This window comes from Camellia sinensis, chromosome 6 (genome assembly GCF_055761805.1).
Source record: "Camellia sinensis isolate YWXY chromosome 6, ASM5576180v1, whole genome shotgun sequence".
Classification (NCBI taxonomy): Eukaryota; Viridiplantae; Streptophyta; class Magnoliopsida; order Ericales; family Theaceae; genus Camellia; species Camellia sinensis.
Window position 1 is genome coordinate 201,485,990 of NC_138966.1, and position 26,463 is coordinate 201,512,452.

Here is a 26,463-nt window from a genome sequence, read left to right on the forward strand (position 1 = left end):
AAAATGAATAAAAAGTTAGAAGCTGGCTTTTTACCAGTTTCCCAAAAAATTCCTCTATAACAAAATTATCAATAAGAAAATTGCTTCATAGTTAGAAAAATTGGAGACTTGAGTGGCTTAAAATCCAAAACGACGTCGTTTTGGCCCTTTTTTTTCCCTCTCTTTTCTCTCTGAAACAGAGAGGCCAAAGAAGAAAGAGAGAGAGAAAAGGGAGAAAGAGAGAAGAAGACGAAAAGAAGAGAGGGGAACAGATCTGTATATACACACAGAGCAACGGTGATGGCGATGGGCTGTGTATACACACAGATCACTATCGAAGTCCACGACGAGGCAAGGCGAGCTCCATCATCAGTTTCAGCGGCCACCAAACGACTTCATTTGGTTTATGGCGGTGGGTTTGATTTTTGGTTTTGATTTATGGGCTTGATTTTTTGTTTTGATTTTTGATTTTGATTTGAATTTCTCTAGTTTTGATTTTGTGGATTTGATTTTTGGGTTTGATTTGTCTAATTGGTTTTGATTTTTGATTTTTGGGTTTTATTTTTGCCCAGAGAGATTCAATCAATAAAACCCATTTTTCCTCTTCCATAGCTTTCCTTTCCCATATTTTGGGGTTTGATTTGTTAGCTTTCCTCTCCTCTCTGCTCTCTCTCTCTCCTCTCATCTCCTCTTCTTTGTTCTTCTTCTTTCTTCCTTCTCTCCTCTGAGTTATGGAAAGGAAGAAGAAAAGAAAATAAAAAAATAAAAAAGTCGTTTTGGCACATCAAACCATTTGAGCCTTAGTGAATTCAAGTTACCTAACGGGATTGTATCAATAAACTAGTCGATGTATGTCTTATTTCTCAAATTTTTTTTGGAATTAACATCCTATTGATAGTAAGTTCTCTATTTCATGTTTAACTTTGTTTTGCATGCATAAGTTTGCATTGGCATGGCTTCTCCATTCCCACTTTTTTTTTTTCTTTTTTTACTTGTTCTAAATATGGAGATTTGAAAAGATAGGGAAAATGAAAACATATTAAACACACCACAAATAAAAGTATGTAATTCTTGCATTTGAACAATGTAGGGCCGATCCCTAGTGATTGAAAAGTATTGGATCATTCTTGTTAGGAAATTATCTCAAATATAAGTATTATTACGGATTGTTTTAGAAAGTAAATTAAAAATTAATTTTTGATTATATTTTATTTTTTAAATATATATATATATATATGTATAAATAGAGAGATATTGTTATTTAAAATAAGTTAAAAATTAAAAAATAATTTTTTTCCCACCTACCAAAACAAGCGTACGATGGTTTTGGATTTGGACCATGCAACTAGCCCTACAAAGGTGAGGGACCTAGTCCCATTCCATCCAAATATACACCTAAACGGAAAAAAGTCTCATACTTTACCAAACATCTAATAAATGAGGCACTTTATACATCTCTCCTTCTTGATTACAACATCATTACTCCACATAGTTAGTGCACATAAAACTAGTTTGATTGATTTGATTATGGTAATCCAACAAGCAAGGGTAATCTTAGAGATTTTAAGAATTTTATTAAATGTCTCGTACGGGTGTGGGTCTCACATTCATGTGAGACATTTGACAAAATTTTTAATAAGTTTTTTAGAATTTCTATCATTTTTAAACAAAGAAAGTGTTAGATGAAAATTCATGAAAAATGCAAGAGCCAAACTAATAAATAAATAAAATTACTTATCCTCAATCCTTTTCTTTTTTGTTTTTAAAATCTATCATAGGATAAGTCTCTTTGACTTGACTATATTATAAATAGAGACTTGAAACATTAGGATTTCGTGTAGGAAGAGGGATTGGGTTGAGTTTTGGATTATTTTAGCCACAAGAAAATAAAATAAATTTTTTAATTCAATAAGACAAAATATCACATCTAATCCATAATCGTTACAATTTTTCTCTCACAAAAAATCAAAAAACTTTTTCCAAATGAGACTTTTTAGCCCCAAACTAACATAACCAAAAATTCAAAAAGCTAAAAAGCTAACCCACTTCCCAAACGAACCCTAAGGATTGTTTTGAAAAGTTAGTTAAAAATTGACTTTTTTTTATTTATTTATTTTTTAAAATATGTAAAAAAAATAAAGAAGTACTATGATCCAAAATAAGTTAAAAGTCAAAAATTAACTTTTAACTATTTTTTCAAATTAACCCTAAGACAATAGATTTTTATCCCAAAAAAAATACATGAAAATAATATATATATATATATACACACATAAAGATGAAAGGGGATAACAAACGTTAAGTACAATAGTGACACCACAAATGAGATTAAATAAATAAAATTGAGTATACATAATTCAACGGATTTACACGTTAAAAAAATCTAAATTATATTTTAATTTTTTTAAATAAATGCTCTATGTAGGCAGCAATATTTATCCACTATTAACTCAACTATATAATTTTTATTGATACAACATGAAATTTTTTAAAAATAATAATAATTATATTATATAATATCATTGTTGTATTTAATATTCACTCAATTCATTAAGTTGAGAGACATTCATGTAACCCAATAAAGGTTTTTCTATTAAGGGGTTGTTTGGGATATTCTAAATAAATGTATTTTTTATCTGTTTAGATTAAAAAATTAAGGAAAAAAATATCAATGTTTAGATTAATTTTTTGACTTTTTATGAAAAAATGTGTATTAAAAAATTGTATATATTAATGTGTAAAAAAAATTAAAATTAAAAATTGTGCAGTCATAATTTTTTACTTTTAGTGAATAATGATAACTTTTTAATTTTTTAAATAACTTTTTAAATTTTTAATTTTTTTTCAACCAAAAAAAAATAAAGAAAGGGATTTGGAATTTGGATTCACATCCACATGCAGATGCAGTGCAGACGAGCCACTTTTTATTTTTCCAGCCCACGTGTAACCGGAAACCCGTCCACACACACACACAGAGAGCCGGTTGCCAGTTAACAATCCGCGTAAGATAGCGTCAACTATTTCGCCGGACCACTCGGCGGTCCTTCATTCATTTATTGCCACCAGCCCCCCTCTCCGACACTCTTCCGTACACCCTGTCCACCGCCAGCTGCCGGTCACCACCCCCTATGTGGAAATCCCTCCTTTAGCCAACCTGTCCTCCAAAAACACCCTAAAAACAACAAAGACCCCCCAAAAAACCAAACACACTCTCTCTCTCTCTCTCTCTCTCTCTCGTTTCTCTCTCCACACTTCTTTTTGGTTACAGAAACTGCACTTGAAGGAGCTTGAAATGAAATGAAGAATCTATGCTTGTTGTTGTGAGTGATCAATTCATGGAAAAGAGAGGAGAGCTAAAGACCGAAAATTCGATGCCGAATTCGACATTTTCTGGTCCGTTTCCGGCGAATACTACTACTACTACTTCTTACGGTTTCCCGGGAATCTTCGACATGCCATGTGATGGTGATAAGGGCTCTTCTTTAGGCTTCATACACTTGTTGGGTATCCAAGATGACAATCCTTCTTTATTCGATTTGTTCCAAACTCCGGTGATTCCTTCTCCGGCGTCCGAGGTGGTGAATACTCCGGCGACCCCCAATTCTCTGTCAATCTCTTCGTCGTCGAACGAAGCTGCAAATGATGAGCAGAACAAAACAACGGTGGAAGAAGAAGATGAGCAGAATCAAAAGAAGGCCAAGAAACAGTAAAAGACTTGCTTTTTCTTTCTTTTATATTATATTGTTTAGTCTAGTGCATATATGTAATATAGTATTACTAGTTTTGGATGAAACTTTAAAGAAAAAAGAATTTTTTAACAAAAGCCATTGAAGGGATAAGAAGATTTGGTTAATGGGTTATCTGTTCTGCAGAATCTAAGTATGGATTTGATATTTTTGGTTTAGATTTGTTTCTAAATTTTTGTTTTTCTTTTTGTGGGTTTAAGGTTGAAACCCAAAAAAACCCCAAAAAGGCCCAGAGAGCCGAGATTTGCGTTCATGACAAAGAGTGAGGCTGATCACTTGGATGATGGGTATAGATGGAGGAAGTACGGCCAAAAGGCTGTGAAAAATAGCCCTTTTCCAAGGTATGTTTACATCAAAAATTTCAATCTGGTCCCCTTTTGATGATCATGACGGAAATTACTGTGAGACTATAATTTAATTTTCTTGCTAAATCTTTTTGTGGGTCATGCAATGATTTCTCACAGGAGCTACTACCGTTGCACCACCGCAGGATGTGGTGTGAAAAAGCGAGTGGAGCGGTCTTCTGATGATCAGTCGATCGTCGTCACGACCTACGAGGGCACGCACACGCATCCGTGCCCGGTGGCACCACGTGGCAGTATTGGAGTTATGCCGGACTCCTCCGGTTTCGGTGGCATTGGTGGTACTTCCTCTTTTGTTATTCCACAACCTCAATTCCAACCCTATTTCCATAACTCAATCCCTTCTCTGGGCTTTACCAATGCTACTAATTCCCCATTTCCAACATTTTTTCAAGAAAGACAGTTTTACCCCTCACTGTCATCGTCTTTGCTCAGAGACGATGGACTTCTTCAGGATATCCTGCCTTCGCAGGTGCGAAAGGAGGCAAAACCCGAGTAGAAAAAAGTTGCCCGTTATTGGTATGTAATTCTCTTACTGACTGGTCTTGAGGTTGAGGGTTATCTTTAGATAAGAACCCCACTTCTTCACCATTACATAGACTGATTATCACTGTAAAATGGAGGATAATAGCTAGTTTAATCCATGGGTTCCTTTTGTTATTCTTTGTATTTAGAGATCTTTTATAGCTATGGACATTTTGGGGATTTGTATATTCTCTTTTTTCGTTTAGTTGTGTCATATGAATATCTCCCTTATTATTATTATTCTTCTTGTTCTTCTTTGGTTGGTTAAAAGTGCATTAATTGTGAAGAGTATATATTGCTCAGAGCTGTATTTAGGGTTAGGGTTTCTACACTATTGGGAAAGTTGGTGAGACACTGAGACCCTTTTTTCAGTTTCGTTTTTTTTTTTTTTTTGGGTTTTGTGGGAACCTTATGAATCATGACCTGATTATAGGAAGTGGAGGCAAGAATAAACTTGGGAACTTGATCCTTTACCTTATTCACACTAAGAAACCCTAAAAATGGAGCTTGATCATTCTGGTTCCATCGGTTTTATGAACACCGCTACAAATATGGGATATGGTGCAATAGGCAAGAATTAGTTTCTCACCCAAATAGAAGGAGAATGACATTTTTTCTACATTTTAATTCTCCAACTCTCTCATCAATGTACTCATGAATTCCCTTTACACTTACTTTTGAGCATTGGAAGCTAAAAGTTGAGGCCAATACCTTTGTTTGGTTTAACTTATAAAAGAGATACTTATAATAAAAGATTTTATTTAAAATTTTGTATTGAATGATATGATACACTTTTTTTATTACAAAAGGAATATTTTAGTTTTATTTTTTATTATTAATTTTAGCTTGCAAATAACTGCACCAACCAGACTCAATATATGTCGACTAGTGGTGTGTACATACTACATATGGCAAAATAAAGTACAAAAGATCGTGTGAGATTTTGGAGAAGATATGGTTGCTTCACAAATTGCTTGTATTAGTTACCATACCTATTGGAGTTGGAAGGTCCTTGTCCATATGACACACTCTTTGCTATGAATGTTAAATTCAATTGAATGCAATGCTACTTATGGCAATACATGATTCCTACCCAAAACTATAAGGAAAGAGCATTAGATGAAAGGCCATTGGATTTGTACAATTTCTTACTTTATCCCATCCTCGGCAGATCACACAAAACAGCTATGATTATGTACTAGTCCCCATTTAGGTATATGCATATGAGTAATGCCTATATTCCTAGCATTTGACATATTAAACTTCTGTGAAAGATGATTTTCCTGAATTTTTTTTTTTTTTTTTTTTTTTTTTGCATTAGTAAGATGGCAAAGTGAACAAAGTATTTGCATATTTGTAGTGATGTTTTTGTGTTCATTTTTTAGAGAGAAAGTGTGTTTTAGATCACCAATTATATATGTTGATAGAAAACAGGTGGAATAGTGTATATGAAGCTAATACTTTCCTCATGTGCAATCGATCCCATCTCACCCATGCAGACAAACAAACCTAAAACCATGCACAAAGATAGACAGAACAAAGTGCACAATGACAGAGATAATGAGATGGCAAGACTTGAATCCAAGATCTCAAAGAGAGAGAGAGAGAGAGAGAGAGAGAGATGAGAATAGTTTTCACTGCTGGGAAAAGGAGATTAAATCTTGTGCTTCCTCCCGTAGTGTTTACAAAAACAGAAGTTCTAGCTTCTTTTTTTTTGTGGTACGTCAGTGGCTGGAGGTTGGGAACTTCAAGCTTGGCCTACTAATAAAGTGTTGGGTTCTGCCTCATGCTTTAGGATTGATTCAATTGATGTAGATTATGAAAGATACAAATTTAGAACTTGCATTCCGAGCCTTAGCACAACCATAAGTTTGCTCTCTACTTGTATACATCTAACCTTTCTTGACACGTAATCTTGAAGTTAATCAAGAAGAAAATTTTGGGAATTTTGAGAAATAGTAACTTCCTACATTATTTAGTATGAACACAAATTAACTTTTGTTTATTCTACTTTGCTAGTATGATGTGTGAACATGAAACATATAAATACCACTTATGTTTCTTCCAAGCAAGAGGTGAATATTCTTTTTATGAACTAGATGAACTGTGGCCAACCCTTTAAGCATTACTGAGAACAAAGATCGGGAAAAAAAATCCCTTATGTTTGTTCTTATTTCTCAGAGAATTATTCTTGCATCTTACGCTTTCCAGCCTTTAAGAACCTAAAGTTTGTATTCCCTGTAGCTCAACTGGATGTGGTATCCATTTAATCACACCATGATCTTCTGGTCACTGCGTAGCACTCAATTTGATATTGTTGTGGGTGTGACTCTAACTCGACTTGGATGATGCTTATTACTAGTTCCCGATTAATAGGTCCGACTCATATTTGTTTATGGGTCTATTTTAACCCTACTTGGTACTTTCATGTCCTTGTATTTTTTGCGTTATTTCAGGATTCTAGGTTTGATGATGATTTTGTGCCTTAGGATTTGAGAAGGAGAGAGAGCTGATTCAATGTAATTTTATATTTATAGTGAAACTCATTTGTCAATCTTTTCCCATGACTGTAGGCATATTGTTGAACCACATAAATCTTACTATTGGTTTAGGCCTTGGCTTCAACAGTGAATATTGTATATTAATTGGATTCCATAAAGTACTCAATTTCATCTAGAGTGTTAATTTTCCTATATTTCTAAGATGTTTCTTTGAAGATCATACTCTCTTTCCATAGTTTGAATGGGAATAATAATACATGTTTCTAAAGGTGTAATAATTAGAAGGAGAAGTGAAAAAGTATAGAAAAACAACTATATATATGCAAAAAGAATCGAAATACATTTTCTTTGTGTATTGTCTTATCATCGTAGCTAGCTGTAAAGGGATATCAATCTTGATACGTATGTATTCAAATATTCTCTATATACATAAACTTAATTACAATACTTATTATTGTAGCTGAAAACTTTCAATTAAATGCATTTTTTAATTTTATTTTATGCCTTTTTGTTGGGGTGAAGGATAAGAATCCTTGAGAATTTTTTATTTTTTATTTTTAAAAGCTTTTTTTATTATGGTGGCAATACCTTTTAGATCCATTTTAGTCAAAAGTGGATACTCCTATTGTGACCTACAGAAAATCATAAAAATTAAAATTAAAAAATTAAAAAAAAAAATCTTATCTTAGAAGTCTATAATCTCAAGCTAACTTTTCTTCTAACAGTAATTCCACTTATAAGCCAAAATATACTTCAAAATTAGGAATGAATTGTATAGATTATTCAAGGGAAAAAAAAAAAAATCTGATAATCGTAAACACACAATTTCATTATATTTGTTTTCAAAAAAAAAAAGATAGTAAGTGTAATTTTGAAAATAAAGTACTTATTTTTTTAACACAAAATAGAATCATGCTGTCACGATCAACCAATTAATTTTTTTTTTTTTTTTTGAATAATCTACGCATGAATTTACAAAACAAACAAGACACATCATTAGAGTGAAACTAGTGATAAACGCACGAGGTCAGAATGATAATATCCAATACACATAGTGGAATTAGGTCATAAATGAAGGTTTCAAATGTAGTTATTAATTGTATTAAAAATATGTCATCAGAGTGAAACTAGTGATAAACCCACGAGATCAGATTGATAATATCGAATCCACATTGTGGAATTGGGTCATAAACAAAGGTTTCAAATGTAGTTAATTGTACTAAAAATATGTAGTTGATGATTTAACGTGTTAGTTATACCATGAGTTTTGGATGATGTATGTAGGAATGTTCAAAAAGAAAATCCGTGAAATCAATAAATTATGATTCATTCTTGTTCACTATGGAATTGACAAGTTTCAATCAACTATGTTAATTGTTATTGATTTTTTTTAATATAATCATATACGCATAGCATATCTCTATTACATAATATTAATAAAATTGTAAAACTAAACTGAACAAATTAATTTTTGTGATTCAATTCTAATCCAACTATATACACTGAATTGCCATTACTATAATTTTTCTGAAACTATAAGAACAGATTCAATTCGTGAAACATAGGCTAGTCATGGCTATTTATAAATTCATCCTTTATGGGGTCACCATTTAATGCATGCTATGTACAAGTCTTGAAAGAAATTTAATGGCATGGTACAAGACGTGACTCAACCAGAGAATTTCCTCATCCCAAACTTCCTCAGACCTGCTACCTTAATTAATTTCTACCCGTTGGGGTCGCATGGAATATGATTATTTTTTGGAAAATGATTGACTCTTGAGGGTTGGACATGGGTCCATTCCCAAACTCATCAACTATCAGTGATTGGATTTTTCTTGTAATGGTTTTACATGGGTTCAGTCTCAAACTCGTCAGTTATTAGTGATTAAATGTTTTTATAATGGTCTTATAATTTAATCATTTGTGTTTAAAATTGAGGTAAAACAATGTTATCTTGGAGTGTTTGGTTTTAATGGCAGTTTATTTCAATTCTAACTAAAATTATTAAATTATATATTTTACTGACATGTCGAACTAAAAAATACAAAAATAAATATAAATAAATAAATCATGACAAAGAAACTAGACTCAAGATTGCATGAGTGTAGCAAAAATGGCCAAAAAAACATTTGTGAAGGTTAAGTTGTAGGAGTTACTATATATACACATGAATTGTGGCTGGGATTTCAACTAAAAGTTGGTACTCTAAGCCTTATTTCCAAATTTGTGCCCTCACATAATAATATTAGAAGTCTAATTGGTATATAAATAAAATTTTAATACACAAATTACAAACATAATAACATGACGTGGCGTTATTTTTTAAATTGCAAGCTCATTATTTTACACTAATCAAACATATATATAATACAATTAATTCTATAACTACAGTCTTACTTATATTCATTAATCTCAATTACAATTCCATGATTTCTAATCCTCTAAATCAATGACAATCAAATTTGATCATGATTATGCAATTAAAATTAAAATAAAATAAAAATATATATATGAAGAAGCTCATGGCATTAGGTGAACAGGGTAGAACCTGCATGTCATCCACAAGAGACCTCTTCTTGGGCTTGACTGTGTCTTCTACTACTTTCACTAACCCTTTTAGTACAACAACAACTACTACGACCTCTCTCTCTCTTTCTCTCCAAGCAACTACTATATATATATATATATATATATATATGTGGGCAACTTATATAAGTAAAATTAACTTAGCAGAAAGTTTATTATAGGCCACAAAATGGCATTGTTCTTCCTAACTTTCTATTTACTGATGCTAAAGATTTCAGTTAGTTGGTCAGCAGAGGCAGAAGTGACAAACACATTGAACAAAGCATGCATCGATGGTGGGAGCTTCCTTCTGAGGATCGGGGCATACAGAGACAGCTGCCCGGAGGCAGAAACCATTATCTTCTCATGGGTGGAAAGGGCTGTCACTGAGGACCCTAGAATGCCTGCTTCACTGCTTCGTCTCCATTTCCATGATTGCTTTGTCAATGCAAGTCATTCTCTTTATATTTATTATGTTGTACATACTGAAACATTACCAAAAAATCAAAAAAGTGTTGGCATTGCACTCATTTGACTCGCGTTCTTACCATAATGAATGCAACTTTTAGAGGCCTTAGGTTTGTATTTTAATATGATTATTAAATTTCAATCTAAAAACTTCTTTAAGTTAAAATTTATTCATTATACATATATTCTTGTAAATAATATTTTTTTTTGCCACCTTTACTGCGTTTGGTAAATAGAAGAATTTTTTTGGAGAAATTACTGTTTAGTGGTGTCAGCAAAAATTATTACAAATTCATGATAAAATTTATAATTTTAATTATTAATATTTATAATGTTTATCATTTATTTATAGTTAATTTTTTCGACACCACTGTGGTGTAATTTTTCCTTTTTTTTTTTTGGGTTGGGCCTTTAGATCAGGGTTGGTTTTTCTGGTATAGTCTTTAGACAAAGAATGTTTTATTCAGCCTCCATTATTGGAGACTTACAGGATTTATTTTTTATAAACTTTTAGATGAAGATTTTTTTATTTTGCTTTTAGTGGAGCTTTTATATATTGACATTTTTTTTTCTTTGCTCAGCTTTTACCAAAAACCAAAGATAAGGAGGATTTTTTTTTTTATAATTTTTGAGAGACTTTCGACAAATATTTTTAAAAAACAATGGACCTTGGGAAAATTGGAGGCCTTGTCGAATGCCTAAATAGCCTAACGTAACGCTGCATTCTGGACACTGTATAGTAAAAAATTCTCCATATATAGAATTACTCATTTCCTTGGTAGAGCATTTTAATACTGATGAACAACGATGGGCTGACACGTTTTTCAGGGATGTGATGCATCAGTGTTGTTGGATGACACACCAAATTTTGTAGGCGAAAAAACTGCAGCACCAAACCTGAATTCACTGAGAGGGTTCGAAATGATCGATGCAATTAAATCTGATCTTGAATCTGTTTGTCCTGAGACTGTCTCTTGTGCTGATATACTCGCTATTGTAGCCAGAGACTCGGTTGTTCTGGTATGTGCAGTCTTAGCCATTAGTACTAACTCTACAACTTGATCATTGGATTAATGGAGCTCAAAATTTGCAGTCAGGAGGGCCAGTTTGGGAAGTCCAGATGGGGAGGAGAGACAGCTTGACTGCTAGCAAAGCAGCAGCAAACAACAACATTCCAGGGCCTAATTCCGACGTAGCCACACTAGTGGCCAAGTTCCAAAATGTTGGCCTTACACTTAGTGACATGGTCACCCTCTCAGGTACCCATCATTTTCACTGTCCGCAGATGTTTGGTTGTTGAGAAAATACTCTCTTACTTTCTCTCTGCAGGGGCGCACACGATGGGAAAAGCTCGATGCTCCACTTTCAGCTCTAGGCTGAATGGTAACAGCAACTCAAACAGCCCAGACATCAATGTGGACTTCCTGCAGTCACTCCAGCAGCTATGTGCAGAACCAAACAGCAACACAACACTAGCACATCTTGATCTTGTGACCCCATCCACGTTCGATAACCAGTACTATGTTAACCTAATTTCTGGGGAGGGATTACTCGTTTCTGACCAGGCCCTTGTCACTGGAGATGACCAAACACGAGGAATCGTCCAATCTTACACAGATGATCCAACAACTTTCTTTGAGGAGTTTACAAAGTCTATGCTGAAAATGGGAAGTTTGGGACCGCTGACTGGAGAGAACGGTCAAATCCGCAAAAACTGTAGGATTATCAATCAGTTTTAGCTCTTTGAAGACATCTGGAAGCTTAATTTCTGTAGTACCTGGTCATGTAACCAAACTACACTAGTAATGTCAACATAACTTCTGTGAGCTATCTAATATAATGTTATCTAGAGAGACAGGGTCGCATGCACTACATACATAAGATTATTACACTTCAACCAAGTTACGAGCACAAAAATACCCTCAAATAATCTGAATCACTTCCACACCAAACGATGCATGAGAACACGGTTTCACGATAAATTTACATCTGCACGTAGATTTAATATCTGACGATGGCATTACTTACTAATGGCATGCTAAGACATATTGCAGTAATGGCTCCCAAAATTTTATTAGTTGAGCCGATAACTGTGACACAGTAAAACCCAGTTACGTAGAGAAACGTGAGGGGAAAAATTAATTTCTATTACACAATATTCAGTGATGCAAGCATACCATCGGCCTTGGAGCTACAAGAGTCGGCTTCCAGTTCTAATTATGGGCAGAGCATCATCCAACCGGACTTTTTGGCAATTCACCTTAAAACTTCTAATCAACCCGCGTCAAGTTCCTGAAAAATTGATTGACACGATGAGCAAAAAATTCAATTGTGTATCAATGCAAGAACATCAAACTTTTCAGTTTGTACATGTTGAGCAAAATCAATGAGGTTAGAACTGCCCTCCACAGCTCCATTATTAACAAAATGCTCGAAGGACAGTCAGAATAGAAGGGCATGGTGCTCGCCAGCATCCACTTTTAGCTCAAAACCATGAGATGCATTGTCTAATAAACAACACAACTGAAGCACATTGACCGGGTAATTCAATCAATTTATCACATCTTTCACAGCCTTAGATTATTTAAAGAGGAACTAACCACAAAACTAAATGCATTGGGCAATCCAGAAAGAATCAAAACCTGAAAAGTTTGGCTCCTGCGCCATCATTTAGGTAAATGTCAACTTGCCATGTGACTTTAGCCTCAAGTTTTTCACCCTTCTGAGACCCAAAATTATCCACAAAACTACGTGCATTGGGTCTAGGAAAACTTTAACGAGAAAGGTTTGGCTTCTGAGCCATCAATTAGGCCAAGTCAACTAGCCCATGTGGCTTTTTAGCCTCAAGGTTTTTACCCCTCCAAACCCTAAATTGCAAGATGTTCACTAGTTCCTAAACAAGTATGTGATGATTATAAAGCAAAACAAACTGATCAGAACCTGAAGACGTATTCTTCCACATCCAATCCTGAGCAGCCTGAAGCCCCTGCGGCAAAGGTAGACAATGCAAATGAAACAGTGATCAAACGAAGAACCTAACCAAGTCAACAAGTTAATATCTTACTTGTTGGAAGCGTGCGGGATCATTGACAGAACCAGCTGCCATCTGCAACTGTGTATAACCAAGTTGTTCCTGAAATACCAAAGAAATTATAAGAACTTGGAACTAGTGAGGGGAGGGGAAAAAGTCCACAGGGACACCATGGAAGTGCATTAGCCATTTTGGGTAGTTATAATGGCAATTAAAATCTCATAGATTCATATTACATACAGTTCATTAGCAATATCAGACAATTCAACTGCAATAGTAAGAAACGAGGAAGCACGGATATGGAGATAGGACGTGGATAAAATATATCATTGAAATTATAAAACAGAAAAATTACAACTAGAGACGTTACAGAGAGTTCCAGTTACAACATAATAGCATCAATGTCAAACATAAATTAAAATTCAAAAGCAATCAATCATTTTGTAATCAAGTTAACATTTACCTGAATATTTTGGTGACCTGTGACTCCTGAAGCCTGATACTGCAAAATAATAAAATCAAATAAGATACGAACAAGTTAAAATCTTGAAAGTGAATACATGACAAACACTCACTGATGATGGTAAAGAACTTTGTTGCAACTGCTGCGGATGGTGGGCCTGTGTTTGAACTTGTGTTTGGAGTTGAAATTGCTGTGTCTGAGGAACTTGCTGTGTAGAGATCCTCTGAGGGTGAGACTGGGTTTGAGGCTGTTGAACAGATTGTTTTTGCTGTTGTTCAAATAATGCCAATTCCTCTGGTTTCTCCCACTACATGTCCATGGCAGTAAGCATTGGTATATATTTAAGTGGAAACGGTACTCACCCCAAAAATATGAAGATAATAAATTTCTTACTGTGCTTTGACCAGTTGAGCTATTATAATAGTACTTGAATCCATCAGGAGAAGTGTGTTCTGTCCAATTACATTTTACAGGAGCAACAGCCTGTGGTATTACAGGAAGAACCGGAGCAGACGATGTGGCAGGAGGCACATCTGCCACGGAAGTGATAGCAGGCATGCTGGCAACTGTCTGTGGTACTATCCCAGCCCACGGATACTGAATTAAAAAGCAATATTCTATTTAGCATGTGGCCTAAAAGTTTCTAAACATTGTCAAGAATAAATAAATAAATCCCTATGTAAGTAGAACAACAGTAAAATGTTCATACAAAAATTTGAACACCACACGTGTAGAAGCAAACAAATGTCATAGACAGCCTGTCAGAACATTTTTCAAGGTGGTGTACTAACTGTTAACAAAAATTGACAAATTCAGGAATAACTGCAGACAACTGACAACTCTAAAGTGCAAACTATTAGGTGTGTACAACATAATTCAACACTAGTTGCCAATCAAAAAAATATTCAACACCAGTTACATGTGTCGCACATGTAGGAAAAAAATTTGATCCACGAGGATTGACGTATATCAATTTCTCCCAGGATAAAACTTAAATGGCATAGAAGTAACATTAAGCCTTGAATCTCAAAATATCCTTAGAAAAATCCATTATGGAGTAATGTTGCCTCCGCACTGAGGAAGTATAAAACCAGAACCGCACCTACCTACCTTGAATATGATATGAGTTAATCTCATGGTTGCCAAATCCAAATATCAGCTTAATTCTTTATTTAATGAATATTTAAATATGACCATATAAGTGCAACAAATCACTTGAAATTTTTCAGTGTAAATAACTAGATAAAGCAGACCCACTAAATATGTAAATACCTGCTGTTTGGTAGCCTGAGAAAACTGATGTGACATCAGATTTTGATTTGAAGGTTGAATCAACTGAAATTGTTGTTGAAGCTCAGAGAAAGCCTGCTGAGATGAATGAAAGCTTGCCTGTAGTGTTTGCTTCTGTTGTGACAGCATCTGAGCAAACTGAGAAGCTGATTGTTGGAGTGGAAGCTGCTGTTCATTTGCTGCGGCAGATGGATGATGTGGATGTAAGTTAGTATTCATTGGGGTTTGTTGTGCAGATGAGGCATTCTGCTGGACCTGAGGCTGAGAAACAAATAACTGTCCACCCAAACCAAGCAATGCATGACTGAAGGGGGTTTGACCCGCAGACTGAGGAATTTGTAGTTGACCATGTTGCTGGAGTGGCATCTGTGTTTGCATGTAAGATTGTAACTCTTGTGGTGATTGAAGTGGCCTTTGCAATTGTGATATTTGCTGCTGCCCAATTGAGGGAACTTGTGGCAAAGACTGGTCAAAGCTCTGGAAAACAATTCAGAGAGAAAAATGGATTTAAAGTTGTCACAAAAGGACTAGCGAACCACATGAAGGTATCAACAATCAATGGGCATATACCTGCTGTGATGTAGAAGATGAAACTGCACGTCCAGAAAGCACAACATCTGCAGAGCCATCATGTACGCCAAGAGGACCACCCTAGAATATTTCCAAGCATAAGAAGTTGAAAATCCTTAATCTCAGATGAAAAGAATAATGAAAAGACCATGTAAAAATAAGTACTCCATCCCATTCATTTTGTCCACTTCTCCATTTTGGGATGTCCTAAAATGGTAATTTGAAAAGCCTGGATATGTATTGCTATGATTTTACAATATCATCCTGTTTTAAATGAGTGAATGCATTTAATATGGTAAAACAAACGAAACCAAACCAGACTAAGACTTGTGTCCCAATCAAGTGGAGCTAGCTACATAAATCCTTTTTTGCCATTTAATAGAGTAAAGCAGAGGGATAATTTTGATCCTTTTCTTTTTTTGATCACCAGAGGTATAATTGGAAACTTCATTCAGACTATATTAGTTAAGTGTGAACACATTTAAAACGAATTTGGAATTTCCATTAAAAAAAATTAAAATTAAAAAAAAAAGGACATACAGAGTAAATTTTATAAAAAATAAAACAATAAAAAAATAAGAAGAAGCACACATGCAGCTTTTATATTAGCTGACTGAACACAGGAAAACACATTTACAGAGCTACAAAATCAAAAATCTATAACCCTTCAGCAGAGCTCATGCTTACTGCAGGCTAATGTAATATTCATAATTTGAATAGAAAAACAAACATGGTCTAGTTACACAGGGAAGGAGCTTATGCTTACTGCAGGATTATGTAGTATCATAATTTGAACAGCGAAGCAAACATGGTCTACTTACATACGGAGGTTATTTATAGCAGAAATATATCATTTATTTACCTACAGAAACCTAATTATATAGTTCGTGGTAATTTTATTTTTACTTTTTTTTGGATAAATATATAGTTCATGGTAATATGCTAGCATTACAAATATTATTCCTTGAAATAAAAGGACACAAATTAAATTAAAGTAACCACAACTTTTCCATACCAGAGTAGAAGGCATTGCCATATCCCCAGACCGAGGAAGAAACTGGCTCCCAAAACCTTGTACACCAGGGTTTGAAAATGGCCCCATATTTAGAGGACTCATGAAATGCCAAGAATCGGATGGTTTGTGACCATGCATAGGCTCACCAAGATTTGGTGTTGGTCTGCAAGAGTAACAATACAATAAAATAAGTTCATGAGAAAAATTAAAAGAAAAAAATCAAAAGTGAATAAGATGGGAACAAGAGAAATAAAACGATAATATGGCAACGAGCTTCATCCTTTAGTTATCAAATAAATTACCGATCTTCTGGTGGTGGGAACCGTGGACCAAAACCTGGACCCCCAAATGCAGGACTAGCCCTGCGAAATAAAACAAATTAAGTTGACACAGTATACTAAGAAGTAAGAATACAAAGAAGGGATACAAATACCACATGATAAAACCAAACTGTCATGCCAATTTCAAAAGATCTAGACAAGAACAAAGTGGAACAAGGCAGCAAGTAAACATCCTTTCACATATATTCACTTTTATGTACAAACAGATATATACATATCATAGGAAGATAATAGAAAAACATTAATTACTATATTTATATGTTGGACAAGAAATTTGAACAAAAAGCCACTGGTCCTAAATCTCTTACTTTAAGTTCCTAGTATTCATAAATAAATTGGAAGTTGTTAGGATTTAGGGTTCCAAAGATAAAAATCCCAAAGAAGGGATTAATGGATTGAAGTTCATATTTGTTTTGATTTTAAAATCAAGTTGCAATGCAAGTACTCTGATACCTGCTTCTCACAAACAACAGTATATCTTAGTAATGTTCTACTTAAAACACAGGACCCAATATCCGTGTTTCATAGATGAAGAGTACGCTAAACTAATAAAGAGCAATAATGACGAAGGACGAGCAAAACCTTGGGTCTCCAGCTCTAGGCCTCTTAGGATCAGCAAACCGAACAATTAATGGTTGATCACACCCCTAAGATGCAAAAGGAGAAGATAAATGATTAGTGTTTGGTAACATTAAATAGAGAACATATCACTGTTGAAATAGCAAAATAAGCTTACTTTCATTGTATATATTCCATTAAGCGCATTAATAGCTGCCATCGCCATTTCTCTATGAAAATATTTAACAAATCCACACCCTTCAAAACAGTTGGACATATAACTGAGAAGCAGTGGAACATGATAACAATAACTGTAGCATACATCTCAATAAGGATTAGAAAGAAACACTTGGATCAGCACACACAAAAATTATAAATCCTGAGAAGCTTTATACATAAATGACCCAATATCTAAACTAAAGTAAGTGGAATGGGAGAGACTTAACTAAATATTTTTTTTTTTTTTCTTCTCTCTTTCAAGTGAATCTGAATTTGAAATCAGTATGTGCCACATGATGACATAGAATGTGCCTATGTGATTGTGGTTGTGTTCATTTTCTCATGAAAGAGTGGGGACAAGATGCGCATTTTCTTCCACGTACATGATTCAAAACAATGTCACATAAACACAGATATGAGATATGGACATGGTATGATTCAAACATACTGACACAACAAATTTTGAAAAAGTAAGACGTGACATTACATGACAGGCATGGCAACACATTACTATATATATGTATATCTTTATGTTATATATGAAACCTAATTTATTATTAATATTTTTCTAGTTAAAATTAGAAATTGGAAAAAATAGAGATCCGCAAACATCATGTATATAATGCATTCTCCAGTTACTTGGTGTCTTACTACATTTTAATCTTTATTGCCATATCATTTCATATGTTAGAAGTTGTCCATTGTATAGTCTATGTTGGTCATGCAGATTATGAAATCAAATTAAAAATATTTCAAGACATATTGTGGGTGCACCACGTGTTTGAATTGTTACTACAGATATTCACCACACATGTGTTTGCATAGTGTTGTCAAATTGTCCGAAATTGTTATTTTATTTTTTAATCAGGATATGTTGAAGAAGTGTCAGGCACATTTCGAGGAGTGTCTAAGAAGTATCGATGTCCGCCACGTGTTGGACAAAAACAGTGCTCTTCCCTAGAAGTGTTTGTGCTACCTAGATTCAAATAATAGCTTAGTTACAAGACTGAAGAGGACTACATGGTGTAACTAAAAGAGCAACAAGACAAACCACGGCTCTGCTTCATTTCATCACGCATAAGATAGACCTCTTCAACTCGACCATAAGGTGAAAAAATCTGACAAAGGAAGAATCAGTTGTCAGCAATAAACTTTAATTAGTTTGAGCAAAGTAGATTATAATAACTGTAACACATTTATATACACATGCAGGCGCACAGTATGAGTGACAAAAAGTATATGAAGAATAAGCTGAAGTTTCTTAATTTTTAGGACACCAAGGAGGGTAGGGAATTTAAAGGGAGAAGAATGGCAAGATGAATACTATTATGCTAATGTTACAAAAAGATAGGCATAACTAACGCAAACATGTGAATACAAGTGAAACATACTTCCTCAACTTCCTTTTCTGTAGCTTGTTTGTTCAATGCGCCGACAAACAACTTGTACTCAACTGCACCTAAAATAAAGAGAAATAGGTAAGGAATGGGAAAAAAACACATATGCATCAAATAGAAAAGAACAGCCCATAACCAAAGTCCCAATTAGGGATTTTCTATGGGAAGGGAAAGATGAGGGTAGGAAGGATCATTTGGTGAATTGGGAAACGATGTCCTTATCAAAGGAGAAAGGGGGTTTGGCCATTGGTAATATTGGTTAGAAACATAGCTCTGCTGGGCAAGTGGTTAGGTTATGGCAATTTCCCAATGAGTGTGGTTCATTAAGGCATGCGGTTATTAAAAATAAATATGGGATTCAGGTTAATGGTAGGGACTCTCAAGTGGTCTCGAGGGGTAGCGGTCGTGCTCCTTGGAAGTCCATTTTTCAAATTTATCCAGTTTGGTCCCGATTCATTTCTATGAGGGTGGGTAATGGGAAAATGGTCAAATTTTGGGAGGATGTTTGGGTGGGTTCGATGTCCTTGGCTGAGTCATATCCACTTCTATACGGTGTTTCTCAATCTCATAATTGTTCTGCTGCATCTATGGCGGGTTCTTTGGTGGTTCCTTTATCTTGGGATTTTAATTTCCGTCAGAATCTTCATGGCAGGGAAGTTCCGGAATTGATTTCTCTTTTGTCAAGGCTTGAAAATGTTTCTCTGTCTCCAATGTTGAAGGATAGGTTAGTATGGAATATCAATTCGTCGGAGTCTTTTACTTGTAAGTCCTTTCTTGATAAAACCATTGATAATTCTCATGTCCCTCAATTTCCATTTCATAACAAGATTTGGAAGGCGTGTGCTCCTCTCAAGGTGAAAGTGTTCATGTGGATTTTGGTTCATGGGGGCACTCTGACCAATGATTCATTGCAAAAGAGGAGACCTTTGCTGTATCTTAATCCTCAATGGTGCATCATATGTTGTAGAAGTGGAGAATCTTTGGATCATCTCTTTTTGCATTGCTCGGTGGCTAGGTGTTTATGGCTTAGTGTAAAATATATTGATGTATATTATTGATTGATTTGTTGATCTCTATTACAATGATTCATGATTCCTATATATAGAAGAGGGTGAGTGTGTAGTAGGTAAGGAGTAGGTGAAGTGGAGGTGGTAGTGGTGTAGTGGGTTAGGTTTAGTGGAGTAGGTGAGCTGGTAGTGGTGTAGTGGGTTAGGTTTAGTGGAGTAGGTTTAAGTGGGTGAAGTAGGTGGAGAGTAGGTGGATTTTAACAGCCCCCCGCAAACTCAAGGGGGATAGGAACTAACCAACTTGAGGTTGGAGAGAGTAACAAAACAAGAAAATACATAAAAATAAAAGAGGATAAGAGACACTGTATGGTCGTGTCAGACCATTGGTGAAGACACTGGATGGTGGTATCATAACGTTGTAGAGGACACTGTATGGGGGTGTCATAACCATGTAGAGCACACTGTATGGTGGTGTCATAACGGTGTAGAGGACACTGGATGGCGGTGTCAGACCGATGTAGAAGACAGTTTATGGGGTCATGTCGGACCGTTGTAGCAGACACTGTGTGGTCGTGTCAGACCGATGTAGAAGACAGTTTATGGGGTCATGTCGGACCGATGTAGAAGACAGTTTACGGGGTCATGTCGGACCGTTGTAACAGACACTGTTGTGACAGTTGTTGTGACAGTTTACGGAGTCTTGCTGGACCCTTGTAGAAACTAAACGGAATCAATGTCGGGACAGTTTACAGAGTCTTGTCGGACCCTTTGAAGGAGCGAACCGGAATCAATGTCGGGACAGTTTACTGAGTCTTGTCGGACCCTTGAAGGAGCTAACCGGAATCAATGTCGGGACAGTTTACAGAGTCTTGTCGGACCCCTGAAGGAGCTAACCGGAATCAGTGTCGGGACAGTTTACAGAGTCTTGTCGGACCCTTAAAAAGTCGCACCCTCAAAAGGTGTGTCCAATCTTTCAAAAGGCGTGCCATCAAAAGGCGTGCCCAATCCATAAAAAGGCGTGCCAGATGCTGGAAATTGTGTTCATGCATATAATATGATAGTGGTGTTGGTGGTAGATAGTGGCATGTATATAATATGATAGTGGTAGATAGTGGTAATATATAATATGTAAGTGGCATATAATGGGTTATGATGATGTTTGTAATATCTCCTATATAAGGAGTGTCATTTGGTCTTGTAAGATAAGAAGTTTTGAATATAACTGAAATATATTCCTTCTTCCTCATATTTTTCGGACTTCTTCTTCTTCATATTTTCTAAGTTGGTATCAGAGCAACAAAAAACACAGCAGCCCTAAAACCGTCATAGCCATGTCAGAAGTCACGTCCGGAACCACTTCAACCCCTGCCGCTGCCATTCCGGTGAAAACGTCCAACTCTCACTCTGTCCAAATCACCACCATCCGCCTAAATGGTGATAATTTTCTCCGCTGGTCACAATCTGTCCGGATGTATATCCGTGGGCAAGGAAAGATCAGTTACATCACTGGTGACAAGAAGGCTCCTGCTGTTAATGATCCGTTGTTCGACAATTGGGACGCTGAAAACTCCATGGTTATGACATGGTTGGTCAATTCCATGGAGGAGGATATAAGCTCTAATTACATGTGCTATACTACTGCACAAGAATTGTGGGATAATGTTAGTCAGATGTATTCTGACCTAGGAAATCAATCTCAAGTTTTCGAATTAACTTTGAAGTTGGGAGAGATTCGTCAAGGAGATGATTCCGTCACCAAATATTTCAATTCGTTGAAAAGGTTGTGGCAGGATCTTGACATCTTCAACACATACGAATGGAAATCGGTTGACGACTGCAACCACCACAAGAAAACTGTGGAAGACAGCCGTATTTACAAGTTTCTTGCCGGCCTCAACATTGAGTTCGATGAAGTGCGAGGAAGAATTATTGGCAGACCTCCTCTCCCATCCATTGGCGAAGTATTTGCTGAAGTCAGAAGGGAAGAGAGCCGAAGGAGCGTCATGCTTAAGAAAAAAGGTAATGGTGAATCAATTGAAATTTCTGCTTTAATTAGCGATGCTGCGGCCAACAAGGCTGCAAATTACCAGCGCAGGTTTGATGATAAGCCACGGGTCTGGTGTGATTTTTGCAACAAGCCTCGCCATACACGCGAAACGTGTTGGAAGATTCATGGCAAACCTGTCAACTGGAAAAGCAGCAAACAAGGAGAGAAGAATCGTGGCTTTCCTACCGCTAATGAAGCCGATTCAGGTCCCTTCAACAAAGAGCAGATTGATCAACTCTTAAAGCTGATAAAATCCAACTCCTCAACCGGTACTCCTAGTGTTTTGTTGGCACAAACAGGTAGAAATCCTAAAGCCTTCTCTTGCCTAAACTTCTCTCCGTGGATCATAGATTCCGGTGCCTCCGATCACATGACTAGTTTTTCCCATTTATTTAGTACCTATTTCCCTTGTTCTGGTCATAACAAAATCAGAATAGCCGATGGTAGTTTTTCACCTATTGCAGGAAAAGGATTTATTAAACTAACTGAGAAAATTAATCTCAATGTTGTTCTTCACGTCCCCAACTTAGCCTGTAACCTTTTGTCTGTCAGTAAACTATCTAAGGATTCTAATTGTCGTGTTACATTTTTTGAATCCCATTGTGAATTTCAGGACCAGAACTCGGGGATGATGATTGGGCATGCTAGGATGCTTGAAGGTCTTTACTACTTTGATGAAGTACCTGTTAGTAATAAAAAAGCTCAGAGCTTTAATAGTACCAGTTCAATCTCTGTTCGAGAAAAAATAATGCTATGGCACTATAGGCTAGGACATCCTAGTTTTCTTTATCTGAAACATTTATTTCCAGAATTATTTAAAGGGATTGATTGTTCTTCTTTTCATTGTGAAAGTTGCATTTTTGCAAAATTTCATCGCTCTACTTATTTGCCAAAACCTTACCAGGCTTCAAAACCTTTTTATTTGATTCATAGTGATGTTTGGGGCCCTTCTAAAATCACTACTCTTTCTGGTAAAAGATGGTTTGTTACATTTATTGATGACCATACCCGCTTATGTTGGATTTATTTGATGAATAAAAAATCTGACGTGAAAAATTTATTCACAAATTTTTACAATATGATTGAAAACCAATTTCACACCAAAATTGGTATTTTACATTCTGATAATGGAACAGAATATTTCAATGAGCAGTTGGGTGAGTTTTTGGAAAAAAATGGGATTTTTCATCAATCTACATGTCGGGATACCCCTCAACAAAATGGCATTGCAGAACGAAAAAATAAACATCTACTTGAAGTAGCACGTGCTATAATGTTTTACATGCATGTTCCTAAATATTTATGGGGTGAAGCAATTTTAACAGCCTCTTATTTGATAAACAGGATGCCTACAAAGGTGTTAACATACAAAACACCTTTTGATTGTCTCAAAACTTTTTTTCCTGACACGAGGTTGTTTTCTGATTTACCCGCCAAAGTTTTTGGATGTACTGCCTATGTTCATGTTCCCAGTCAATTTCGTTCAAAACTTGACCCCCGTGCTATAAAATGTGTTTTTTTGGGTTATTCCTCAAACAAAAAGGGGTATAAGTGCTTCGATCCTCAAAACAAGAAATTTCATGTGAGTATGGATGTGTCATTTGTGGAAACAAAATCCTATTTCCCCAACACTTCTCTTCAGGGGGAGACAAGTGGAGTAGAAGACCGTTTTTGGGATATTTCTATCCCGCTCCCCAATGTCATTTATCCTACACAAAAATCACATCTGTCTGATAATGATCACTTAGGAGAACCAAGTTCTATGGTGCCTAGTCAAGAAGATTCTTGTTTAGGGGGAGAAGTACTACAAAATGATCTAAATCCTGAGCTTCAGGTTTATACTAGGAAGCGATTTCATCTGAGGAATAATGACCCGAATGTCCATCCTAATGACCCGAATGTCCACCCGAGTTCTGGCATCGAAATTTTAGGTAATCCTATTCCTTCTATTTCCGACCTTGATGTACCTATAGCAATTAGGAAAGGTGTCCGAAATTGCATTAAACATCCTATTGCAAATTACCTCTCCTATCAAAGACTGTCTAAAAACCATAGAGCTTTCACATCTAGGATTTCACACTTGTTTGTTCCAAGGAATATACAGGAAGCATTGGATGATCCGAATTGGAAATTAGCAGTCATGGAGGAGATGAATGCTTTAAGGAGAAGTGGTACTTGGGAGATAGTTGATCTACCCAAAGACAAGAAAACAGTTGGGTGTAAATGGGTGTTTACGATAAAATGTAACGCAGATGGAAGCGTTGAGAGATACAAGGCGAGACTGGTAGCTAAAGGCTTCACTCAAACTTATGGGATCGACTATCAGGAGACGTTTGCTCCTGTTGCTAAAATAAATTCCATCAGAGTACTGTTATCTCTTGCAGTAAATTCAGATTGGCCTCTACATCAACTTGACATTAAAAATGCATTTCTCAATGGTGATCTTGAAGAGGAGGTGTTCATGAGCCTACCGCCGGGATTTGAGCAGAGACTTGGAAGTGACAGAGTATGCAGATTGAACAAGTCATTATACGGACTCAAACAATCACCAAGAGCGTGGTTTGAACGCTTTGGGAAGGCAGTTATCAGTTGTGGCTTCTCGCAGAGTCAAGCAGATCACACAATATTTTATAAACATTCAAAAAACAGTAAAATTGCAATTTTGATTGTTTATGTTGATGACATCATTTTAACTGGTAATGATGAAGCAGAGTTAGCAGCCCTCAAAGAGAAACTCGCAAAAGAATTTCACATTAAGGATCTGGGAGCCCTCAAGTATTTCCTCGGAATGGAATTTGCAAGATCCAAAGAAGGTATATTCGTTAATCAGAGAAAATATGTTCTTGATCTTCTTGGAGAAACAGGTATGCTTGGTTGTAAGATGGTGGAGACTCCGATCGAGCCTAACTTGAAGTTACAAGCTGCTAAGGCTGAAGAAGTCAAAGAGAGGGAACAATATCAGCGACTTGTCGGGAAATTGATTTACTTGTCTCATACGCGGCCTGATATTGCCTTTGCAGTCAGCATGGTAAGTCAGTTCATGCACTCACCAGGGGCAGAGCACTTTGAGGCCGTTTATAAGATCTTAAGATATTTGAAAGGAACTCCAGGGAGAGGCTTACTGTTCAAGAAACATGGACATCTTCAAGTTGAAGTATACACAGATGCAGACTGGGCAGGAAGTGTTACAGACAGGAGATCAACATCCGGATACTGCTCCTTTGTAGGTGGGAACCTAGTTACTTGGCGGAGTAAAAAACAGAATGTGGTAGCTAGAAGTAGTGCAGAAGCAGAGTTCAGAGCTGTTGCCCATGGAATCTGTGAAGTAATGTGGATTAAAAGAATTCTTGAAGAATTAAAGCTTTCTCACCCGACACCTATGAAGGTCTATTGTGACAACAAAGCAGCTATATCTATAGCTCATAATCCAGTTCTACATGATCGCACCAAACATATAGAAGTGGATAAACATTTCATCAAGGAGAAAATCAATGCTGGCATAATCTGTATGACCTACCTTCCAACAGGTGAACAATTAGCTGATGTGCTAACGAAGGGACTACACAAGAAGCAATTTGCTAAGCTGACTAGCAAGCTGGCTATGGAAGATATCTTCAAACCAGCTTGAGGGGGAGTGCTGGAAATTGTGTTCATGCATATAATATGATAGTGGTGTTGGTGGTAGATAGTGGCATGTATAGAATATGATAGTGGTGTTGGTGGTAGATAGTGGCATGTATAGAATATGATAGTGGTGTTGGTGGTAGATAGTGGCATGTATATAATATGATAGTGGTAGATAGTGGTAATATATAATATGTAAGTGGCATATAATGGGTTATGATGATGTTTGTAATATCTCCTATATAAGGAGTGTCATTTGGTCTTGTAAGATAAGAAGTTTTGAATATAACTGAAATATATTCCTTCTTCCTCATATTTTTCGGAGTTCTTCTTCTTCATAAAAAGGCGTGCCCAATCCATAAAAAGGCGTGCCAGATATGATGGCGAGGCACGTGAGTGCCTTGGCTGGCGCGCCCGTTTGTCGTCTGGCGTCAAGTGGCGCGCAATACGCGTGGCTGCCTCGGCTATTTAACCAAGACGGAGGCTGAGGCTGAGGCTGAGGCAGAAGCTGAGACAGAAAAACTGAGAGAAACCTCTGAAAAATTCTTCCGTTGTGCTGAGAGAGAGTGTCTGTAACACTCTGTTGCGAGAGATATTCTGTAACACTTTGTTGCCCAAAAAATGGCCTCGTCTTCCCGTGGTCTGCTGACTCTCTTTCCCGACCTCAACGAGTCAACAAGAGAGATAACTGGTGCGGTGGCCAGTGAACCTCAACCAAACACCGCTGGGTTTGCTCCGTTGAACTTTCCGAT

The 26,463-nt window shown here is 36.2% G+C and overlaps 3 protein-coding genes across 11 annotated transcripts in view; 2 read left to right on the forward strand and 1 right to left on the reverse strand.

Annotated features, from left to right (window-relative positions):
* The first annotated feature begins 2,868 nt into the window (after positions 1 to 2,868).
* On the forward strand, positions 2,869 to 4,852 carry LOC114313055 (putative WRKY transcription factor 48). Its single transcript, XM_028259385.2, has 3 exons — positions 2,869 to 3,685; positions 3,926 to 4,066; positions 4,190 to 4,852. Exons 1-3 carry the CDS (start codon positions 3,288 to 3,290, stop codon positions 4,584 to 4,586), a joined length of 936 nt encoding a protein of 311 aa, XP_028115186.1. The 5' UTR covers positions 2,869 to 3,287; the 3' UTR covers positions 4,587 to 4,852.
* Positions 4,853 to 9,736: 4,884 nt separating this feature from the next.
* On the forward strand, positions 9,737 to 11,998 carry LOC114313054 (peroxidase superfamily protein). Its single transcript, XM_028259384.2, has 4 exons — positions 9,737 to 10,129; positions 10,978 to 11,169; positions 11,243 to 11,408; positions 11,479 to 11,998. Exons 1-4 carry the CDS (start codon positions 9,872 to 9,874, stop codon positions 11,886 to 11,888), a joined length of 1,026 nt encoding a protein of 341 aa, XP_028115185.2. The 5' UTR covers positions 9,737 to 9,871; the 3' UTR covers positions 11,889 to 11,998.
* Positions 11,999 to 12,051: 53 nt separating this feature from the next.
* The window catches only part of LOC114313053 (flowering time control protein FCA), a 28,664-nt gene continuing 14,252 nt past the window's right edge, over positions 12,052 to 26,463 (reverse strand). The window contains exons 6-20 of one of the 9 annotated variants that reach the window (XR_014331592.1): positions 19,028 to 19,089; positions 18,688 to 18,754; positions 17,596 to 17,675; positions 17,442 to 17,506; positions 16,821 to 16,880; positions 16,519 to 16,681; positions 15,504 to 15,584; positions 14,916 to 15,410; positions 14,037 to 14,240; positions 13,756 to 13,950; positions 13,644 to 13,682; positions 13,214 to 13,282; positions 13,090 to 13,135; positions 12,327 to 12,441; positions 12,052 to 12,239 (exon numbers count right to left, since the gene is read on the reverse strand). Coding sequence is in view for 5 of the 9 variants with exons in the window: in XM_028259380.2 (XP_028115181.1) it covers positions 12,434 to 12,441; positions 13,090 to 13,135; positions 13,214 to 13,282; positions 13,644 to 13,682; positions 13,756 to 13,950; positions 14,037 to 14,240; positions 14,916 to 15,410; positions 15,504 to 15,584; positions 16,519 to 16,681; positions 16,821 to 16,880; positions 17,442 to 17,506; positions 17,596 to 17,675; positions 18,688 to 18,754; positions 19,028 to 19,095 (1,640 nt within the window). In the remaining 4 variants the exon portion in view is untranslated. Of the gene's footprint in view, positions 12,442 to 13,089; positions 13,136 to 13,213; positions 13,283 to 13,643; positions 13,683 to 13,755; positions 13,951 to 14,036; positions 14,241 to 14,915; positions 15,411 to 15,503; positions 15,585 to 16,518; positions 16,682 to 16,820; positions 16,881 to 17,441; positions 17,507 to 17,595; positions 17,676 to 18,687; positions 18,755 to 19,027; positions 19,096 to 26,463 lie in introns of all 9 variants that reach the window. The other 8 variants (XR_014331593.1, XR_003647056.2, XM_028259382.2 and 5 more) reach the window with 8 other exon arrangements.